General features: G+C 50.3%; 1 protein-coding gene across 1 annotated transcript; it reads left to right on the plus strand.

Moving 5' to 3' along the window:
- The first annotated feature begins 3,022 nt into the window (after window positions 1-3,022).
- On the plus strand, window positions 3,023-8,914 carry LOC134489000 (zinc finger protein 436-like). Its single transcript, XM_063291388.1, has 3 exons — window positions 3,023-3,252; window positions 5,785-5,874; window positions 7,013-8,914. The coding sequence occupies exons 1-3, from the start codon at window positions 3,159-3,161 to the stop codon at window positions 8,536-8,538; spliced, it is 1,710 nt and encodes a 569-aa protein (XP_063147458.1). The 5' UTR covers window positions 3,023-3,158; the 3' UTR covers window positions 8,539-8,914.
- The last annotated feature ends 335 nt before the right edge of the window (window positions 8,915-9,249 follow it).

Below are 9,249 nucleotides of genomic sequence, written 5' to 3' on the forward strand. Positions count from 1 at the left end.
AGGCGGAGGACCATAAAGGAAAGCGAGAGAAGAGCCGGACTCGGGCTGGTGGGACGGGGCTGCCTCCTCTCTGCCCGCGGACTCCGGCTGCCCCCCTCGCATATTGCAAGCGGGGAGCTCCCCGGTCCCCCTCCGCGTCCCCCAAGGCCGGGAGCTGCGCCAAGACGGCCCGGAGGGAAGACCTCGGGCCGGGAGGCGAGAGACTTCCTCATTGTTTGCAGGGCTCGGATCGAGATCCTCGGGGGACCTGCAGCCCGCGGGGCTCCGGAGCGAAGAGGGCAGGTAGGGGAACGCCTCGAGGAGGAGAGGAGATCCGCGGGGAGAGACGAGGGAAGCGACGCGCTCCCCAAAGAGCAGCCTCCGGTCTTCGCCCGCTCCCCGCCCCCTCCACAATTCTCTCTATCCGCCCCCCGGGAACGGGCGCAGGGCGGCGGGCGGGGGGTGGTGGCGGCCGATCAGCACTTCAAAGAAAGGGGCGGTGGGAAAAGCCAGGATCGGGATGGGAGGACCCTGGGAAACTCTGGCAGTAGACCCCGTCAGGTCCCTTCTCCCCGAACCGAACAATGGTCCAGCCCGCCCAAGGGGAATTCGGTCGCCTTCAAAAGTTTCCCGACTGGAAAGCCAGACGCCTAGACGCCCCTCCGCTCGCCGGGCCAAGGTTCCTTTGTGCAATTCTCAGCAATCCTGCCCGACACATGCCTCATACCTGGATCTGTAAAGGCGCTTGGAAAATGTAGGTTTTGCATAAACACCTTAAGGATGCCAACAAGCATTAGGTCCTATTGCTCTAAAACAGTGTCTCTCAACCTTGGCAACTTGAAGATGTGTGGACTTCAACTTCCAGAATTCCCCAGCAAGCCTTGCTGGCTGGGGAATTCTGGGAGTTGAAGTCCACACATCTTCAAGCTGCCAAGGTTAAGAAATGCTGCTGTAAAATGTCTGCTTTTCCAAGTACACTAAAGATGAGCAAGAGAATGAGAGAGAATCCTGGTGTTTACAGAAGTTCCTCTGGGTAGACTTGGATCTCTCTCTCTCTCTGCCTCAGTTTCTCTCCTGAATGAAATGAGAATAAAAAACCACCTACCTCACCATCCTTTTTGATATGGGAAGGACACAGGGGTGACTTAAGGAGAACTAAAGTGATTGAGGATTTAGCCCAGTTTTTTATAGAGGTAGGTAATTACTGTCACTTATTCCCCTTATTAATGAAACTCAGTACAATGAGGAGATAAAAAAATCTACCGATAGTCTCTTTTAGATCAAGAGACTTCGATACCTTTATTCAAACCCACAATAGCCAAGATTGCTATGTGGTTCCTCTGAAATTTTTTTTTACACGCAGATCTGATTCACACACCATGATTAATTGAATGGGATTGGTTTGGTTTTGGCATAGCATGTTGTGGTTTTGTCAATACACGTTGCTCAAGCAAATCATGATTTAGAATATGTGAAGCCAGCCACCTATTTCTGGAGGAAACAACTCTTGTTGAGTGCTGGATAATCTCCTTTTCTTCCGGGCATATTAGTTCACTAAAAAAATCTGTAATTGTCAATGATCGCTTGCTTGGCATTTTCAGAATTATTCAGAGCCAAATGCCTTTTAGAAAATACGGTATTTTGGAGTGGGCCTTTGGAAATATGGAATTCAATATATAGGGTTGATATACATAGATACTTATACACACAAACAAGCTATGATTTGATTGCCTGATGCTCTGCTTTTTAAATTCCACTGTGTGAGAATCAAAGGAGGGAGAGTGAGGTTTGGGGAGCGTTGGTTGGTCGTTTCTAACTCCCCTGCATCAGGCAGAGAATAAAGAGTCTTGAATGGGATGTGCCAGCTTGCTTTGCATGGCCACTGGCAGTCTCCACTATTGAAGATGCTTCTTCATAGGCTTCTTGCTATGGTGTTCATTATCCAGGCATTTCCTTGTATGCTGTTTTGTTGCTTAGCAAACTGCTTTCTTCAAATCAGGATAGTCCTTCATTAAAAGACTGAGGAGCAGTTGCCGAGTTTTCCGATCTAGGAAAGATGTAGGCAGGTTTGTTCATAGATACCTTGATTTCTCATTGCTCAGTTCTCAAGGCTGATCAGAATGAATGAAATCGCTGTGTATGTCATCACTTGAATTGATAAGGAGCTTCCACCTGCAATGGTTTATTTGCAGTTGTCATCACTTGATGGCTGACTGGACCAGCACAAGGTCCATTCATGGCTTAGGGACTGCTTAAAGAAGCCTGCTGCTTCCCTTGATGTGTTGGACTGCTATTCCCTTCCTTCAGGCTGGCTGGGAATTAAAGGAGTTGTTGTCAAGACATCTAGGAAGCACTAGATCGAAAAGGCTGCTACAAGTCTAGGAAGATTGCAGATCTGTTCCTCAAAGTGGAATGTGATACCATCAGAAGGTCAAACCTGAGCTAGGATACAGCCGGATCTATCCCTAAAAAATAGCAACTTCATCTCGCAGGGAGTTAACCTGAGGTTGTTTTAGCCCCTCTGGCCCCTTCCAGCTTCCAGGAACCAGGTCAGGATTTCCACAGCATCCCCAGTTCAGTCTGGGGTGGCAATGTGTAGGTGAGTATCATTAATAATCCTGAGGACACCGCATCCCAAATCTCACACCGCTCCCAGCCACAGAAATCAGGGCAGGGGTCCAGCTTACAGGAGGCAGAACTCAGGCCTCAGAGGACCCTCAGGCATTGCCAGATTCACCTCATTAGACTCTGCCCAAGTGGAGCCCACATCTGTGTGAATGCAAGCAGTTCAACCTGCCAAAAACTCTCCTAGCAGCCTGGTCACTTTCTTGCTAGGTAAAATATGATATCTACTTCAACATTAGTGATGATTATGAACAGACTGAGGATAGGATCTCTTTCAAGCACATTCAGAGTTCAAGGAAGTAGCTCTAGGATTATCCTACCTCCGTAAATAACTACAACAGAGCCAAGTGAGTTCTTGGATGAAAACGAAAAGTTAGAAATTGTATTTAAAAAGGGAGTCCTGACTTCCAGCTGAGCATTATTGCTGTTGCTGTTATTGCATTACCCTGGTTATTAGCAATTGCCGGAAGAGGAGATTGTATGTGTCAATGGTGTGAACAACATTCTTCTTGTTTTAGGAGCCAGTAAATTGTCTGCAGGTGGCTGGGGACTGAATGATGGAGAATCAGTGGCTAATGGTAGATCCTAAGCAGAAGCCTGTTTACAAAGAAGCTCACCAGCAGACCTGTGAAACTCTAGTGGCACTGAGTAAATATAAATTTATTTACTTATGATATGTACAACTTGCTTTTTCTTCAAGAGCAGCATCCATGGTTATCCCTGTCCCCTACCTTTTGGCGGTAAGGGTGGCATAGTGACAATACTTCTCCACCCTTATTGCATCCACAGATAGCTCTCCGGCAGCTTTGTTTCAGGTGACACATGTCCTTTTGGGTAAGGAGGGGCTTGGAGATCCTCTTACAGGGCCATGTGGAAGAATTTGCTCAGCGTCTGTCAGATAAAATCATTTGCGGTTGGATGCCGGCCTTGTTGCAGGTCCTGGGGAGGGGATGCCTGGGGCAGAGTCTTGCCCTGTTATCTGGGAACAGTTTGAACCTGTTGGGCCTGAGGAAGTGGACAGGGTCCTCATGACTGTGAGCTTGGCCACCTGCTCTTTAGACCCAGGTCCGTCCTGGCTAACTAAAGCTGCCCAGGGGGTGTTGCATGGGTTCTAATGGTGAATTCTTTCTTGGGTGAGGGGGCTGTTCCTCCACCTCTTAAGGAGATGCTGGTTCACACCCCGCTCAAGAAAGCATTGCTAGATCCCACCATACTGGACACTTTTTGTCCAGTATCTAACTTCCCCTTTTGGGGGAAGGTGGTTGAGATCATGCAGCAGCTGCAGAGGACCCTGGATGAAGCAGATTACCTGGACCCCTTTCAGTCAGGATTTGGGCCTGGGTATGGGATGGAAATGGCATTGCTGTGCTTTTTACACATCAAATATAAGAACTGAATTGGATACTCAGTCATACAGTATATCTCTGCCCCTGGTGAATTAAGTGATACTGTTGATGTCCTATCCCGGTTCCTGGGGGCTGTGGGGGCCTGGCTGGGGAACTACAGGCTTTGGCTGAACCCTGGCAAGACTGACTAGCTTTGGGTTTTAGGGCCTTCCAATTCTGGCACTTTGCCATCTTTGGCACTATTGGGTTACACTGCCCCAAACAGACCTGGTGTGCAACCTGGGGCTCCTCCTGGACTTGTGACTCCTGCTCCAGGAGCAGGTGGCAGTTGTGGCTAGGAGGGCCTTTGCATAGCTTTGTGTTGTGCACCAGTTGTGCCCATCCCTGGATCGGGAGGCTCTGCTCACGGTCACGCATGCCCTACTCCTCTCCCGAGTGGACTACATTGGGCTGCCCTTGAAGAGTATCCGGAGGCTTCAGCTGGTGCAAAATAAGGCAATGCAGGCAGTTATGTGTGCTCCTGAAACAGCACACACTACACCTCTGTGGTGCGAGCTGCATTAGTTGCTGGTTTGCTTCCAGGTTAAATTCAAGATGCTGGTTTTGACTTCTAAAGCCCTCCATGGCATGGGGCCGGGTTATCTGAGGGACTGCCTCTTCCTAATCATGTCTGCCCATCCCATCAGGTCTGGCAGAAGAGGCATGTTGTGGGTCCTGTCTGTTAAGGAGCTACATTTGGGAGACAGACCTTTTCTGCCGTGGTGCCCGCCCTGCGGAACATCATTCCCCCCAAGATGAGACTGGCCGCGTCCTTGGCAGCCTTCCAGAAGTCCCTCAAAATGAGGCTGTGTCAACAGGCTTGGGGATCTCAACGTTATGGAGAATTTTTGCAATGGGTACACTGTAATATTGAAGATGCTCTTTCAGTCTTTCTTAACAATCTGGATGTTTTTATTATGGAATGTTTTAATGTCTGTTTTTCTATGGTTGCTTTTTATTGTATGCCACCCAGAGTCACATTTGTGAGATGGGTGGCTATATAAGTGAAAGGAAAAACAAATAAGTAAATAAATACATATTTGGGGCTGGGAGAGCCCAGTGGGTGTGGCACTGATGCAAAATGGGCAGGGCCAGGAGCTGATTTTCATTTAGTTTTCTTTGTGCGAGTGGCTAGAAGTTTTGTTTTCTAGCTTGTGTTAAGCCTACCCAAGGACTGGCCCTATAGGTTTTGTGGGTTTCCCACCTTAAAATGGCAGGAGATTCAGCCACCAGTTTCCAGCAACTATAATTAGAGAAGCCATATTAAAGAAGCTGCTTGCCTCTGAATTAAAAGTTCTGTATGCATATATGAATTGGCAACAGCCTGGAAGCCAGGATGACATACAGTTTGTCAGCATAATCAGCTTGGAGCCAAACCTAAGCAATAACTACGTATAACCCACTAAAGCTCAGAATTCCTCTAAGTGTTCAGCTGACCAGCCTAGTTTCCTGCAGATGTGTTGCCTGGCAGTTCTGATAATCCTGAGACAGAGCAGACACACTAGTTCTCTAACGTGTTTGGAAGGCATCCGTTTGGAGAAAGCTACGAGAGACTATTACTGGGATTGTACATATTAAACCATCTTGTAATTAGTAGGTTTATGGGTAAGCATGTTGTGTAAACCTGGCCCATCATTATGTCAGAGGAGTGATACATTTCCTCTGGATGGACAAGGAGCTGGTCCCTGGATTGATGTCAGAAACAACAGCTAAAGAGGAGAACAGATCAAAACGAAGGATGGAATTCAGCAACCCAGCAAAGCTAATTGGTGTATTTTGTTTTTTCCTCTTCAAGCAGGATCTCCAAGTTCCAAACCCAGTGAGATTTTCTTGGTGAAAGAGGAAGAGGAGTCTAGCATCCTGGAGCCAAGAATAGCCAGCTTAGGTGAGGAGAGGAGTGCACGAAGGTAGCAGGTCTCAGCTTTTCTCTTCAACGTGCCTTCCTCCACACTTCACTGGGTTGGTGGAATATGAACCTTAACTCCATTTATGCTCCAACCTTACAGGGATCAAGTCAGTGGCCTTGAGCTAGATTTAGGCAAGAGTGCAAAGGGGAATTTCTCCATTCTCTGGCTGGGGAATTCTGGGAGTTGAAGTCCACGTATCTTAAAGTTGCCAAGGTTGAGAAAAAGTGTGTAAGATGAAGGAGGTACCTCGTTCACTGTGGTCTGTTTACATGACAGTAATCTGAATGAGAATTGAAAAGTCACGATGCAGGCCTTTCCTTGCAGCTGATCCCTTTATCCTTTTGTAACCACAAAGTCTCTGAGCAAGGCCAGAGAGGGGAAAGGAGGTGGTTGCCTGCTTGCTAGGGTATAATACAGTGTGAAAAAGGCAACCATGATTTAGAGGCCTTAGCAATGGAAAGCTGAGATTTAGAGGAACCTAAGAGAATAAACACTGATCCTATTCTCCAGGCTTTGGCCCTCCCTTCAGTGCATGGACTAGCCATTAGTGGACAGCTGAATGGAGCAGAGCTTAACACAGCAAAAGATGCACACAGAAAAAGAGTATTATCTTAAATAGCATCAGTGAGCATATTAGAGAAATATGGGTTATTGATCTTACACACTTAGCCCACCCAAGCATAAAGAATTACACACTTAGACAAACTGGGTTCAAAAATAAGTAAAAAGAGTCTTACTGATTTATCTGGTTCAGTTACATCCATCTTCGGTAGAAAAATGATGTTTCCTTCTTTCTTCTGTTCCCTAAACTGAATTGAACTCTTAGCCCTCATTGCTGCTAAGAGCTACATGCAGAAAGGGGAAAACCCCTGAATTCTAGGCCCACCACATGGCCCCAAGATGGAGAGAGCTGCAAAAGCATGCTTCTTCCCAGAAGGTAGAAGAAGGAGGAAGTGAGACAAAGGAATGTGGGAGGGGCAACAAACAGCTTCCTCCAGAAGCACATAGAGAATTTGCATCCTAAAGTGAACTCATCCATATGCTGATGAGGCATGCTGATTTGCTGGGAACTCCAGCAATTGGAAATGATGGCCCTTTGTGTTTTCTCCCTACCAGGTGAGGGGCTAGGCAGTGAAGAAGAGGAAGAGAGTGAAGAGGAGGAGGTCCCACCGCAGCGCCGACCGGAGCTGCTAAAGCTGGACGCCAGGATGGTTTCTGGGAATTGCCAGAGCCTGCGCTGGAGGGTGGTGCAGCCATCCGGCAGCGGCCAGGTCCTGGCAGGGCAGGGGCCGCCCATCCTTGTTCTGCAGAAGGGCTACGAGTGCGAGGACTGTGGGAAGGTCTTCAGCTGCAGCTCGCACTACAGCAAGCATCGGCGCACGCACACGGGTGAGCGCCCCTTCCGTTGCGAAGACTGCGGCAGAACCTTCAATGTTAGCTCTAACTTATACAGGCATCAGCGGGCACACGCCAGCTCCAGTGCCTCCCCAGGGACGCCCTCCCCCACCCTGCTGCCCACTCGGGGCCTGCCCTACCAGTGTGCCGAGTGTGGGAGGTGTTTCCGCCGCAACACGGAACTGGTGACCCACCAGCGGCTGCACACGGGCCGGTTGCCCTTCCAATGCGGTGACTGTGGCAAGAGCTTCTCCTGGAGTTCCCATTTTGCGCGGCACCTGCGTATCCACACCGGGGAGAAGCCCTACCCCTGCACCGAGTGCGGCAAGCGCTTCAGCCGCAGCTCCCACCTCTACCGGCACCAGCGCACCCATGGTACCAATGCGGCGGCCAACGTGACCCGGGCCTACATCTGCACCTACTGTGGGCGCAGCTTCAGCACCACACTGCACTTCGACCAGCACCAGCGGACCCACCGTGGCCGCAAGCCCTACAAGTGCACCCTATGCGGCAAGGCCTTTGCTGACGGCTTGGCCTTGGTGAAGCACCAGCGCCTGCACCTGACTGGGGGGGACCAGAGCCACCAGTGCTCTGAATGTGGGCAGAATTTCGGGGGGCGGTCCCAACTGGCCCGCCACCGCCGGCTCCATGGCACTGCTGACAAGCCCTTTGGCTGCGGGGAATGCGGGCAGAGCTTTGGCACGCGCGGCCAGCTGGCTCAGCACCGGCGGCTCCACATCTCTACCGATAAGCCCTACCACTGCGGGGAGTGCGGGCTCAGTTTCACCTGGAGCTCGCACTGGGAGCGCCATCGGCGCATTCACACAGGCGAGAGGCCCTACTCCTGTGGGGACTGTGGCAAGCGCTTCGGGCGCACCTCCCACCTCTACCGGCACCAGCGCACCCATGCCGGGGGGCAGCCCCATGTCTGCCCTGACTGTGGCAAAAGCTTCAACAGCACCCTGCATTTCCAGCGCCACCAACACGCCCACCACCTCAGCCCAGACACCACTCAGCTCCCTGCCCACTCATGTGGGAATTGTGGCGAGCCTTGTGCCGATGCCTCTGCCTTGCTCAAACCCCCGGGCATGCACGCGGATGAGAGGCTGTACCCCTGCCCCCAGTGTGAGCGGCACTTCTGTGGGACCCCATGCCTTTACCGGCATCTCCGAGGTCACGCCCACCGGGCAGAAGAGACAGTCCTGAGACCGGCCTCCCCAGTGTATAAGGAGGTGGAACCATGCTAAGGAGAGGAGGGGGTAGAGAGGAGTCCACAGTTTTGCCAGTGCACAGGTGGTGCTCCAGGCTAGAATTCCCCAGGCATCGAGGCCCAATCCAAAGTCCAATGGAAGTGATCCTATTCAGATGGGAGCCTATCACATAGTCAAGAAAGAAACCATGGTCGTTATTCATCAAGGGTAGATTTGGGGTTTGGAATGAAACAATGAGGAAATCCTACACAGCCTGCCGGAGCTCAGCTATCAATGCTGACAATTAATTTGCCTGACTGATTCAGGGGGTAATATAGGGATCTTTGGGTTATCCAGTAAGTTTGTGATAAAGATGGGAGTAGGCCTGGCTAAAGGAAGAAGTGATTGATAGCTATAACATTCCAGTTGGAGAAGGGACAGGAACCTGTCTAGCACTATAGAGGTGTACTTATAATCTAACAATTCTGGCCGCCACAGCATTTAGCCATATCTGGAGGGCATCAGGTTGGGGGAGGCGGATACAAAATCAACTGATACCATATTTTATCAAGGCCAGTCTATGATAGGTTGGCTCCTCCCATGGAAAGTCCAGATGGCACCATCCCTCCCACCCTCAGTAGCAGAGATTTTTCTGCACAGCCATCTGCAGTGAAAAGGGGCTCAGGACTGCCCAGGCAGAACATCTTGATGACCTGCACCCAATCTTCTCAGGTCTCCAAACGGGCCACTGACACACCACATCCAAGG

Source organism: Candoia aspera, chromosome 2 (genome assembly GCF_035149785.1).
Source record: "Candoia aspera isolate rCanAsp1 chromosome 2, rCanAsp1.hap2, whole genome shotgun sequence".
NCBI lineage: Eukaryota > Metazoa > Chordata > Lepidosauria > Squamata > Boidae > Candoia > Candoia aspera.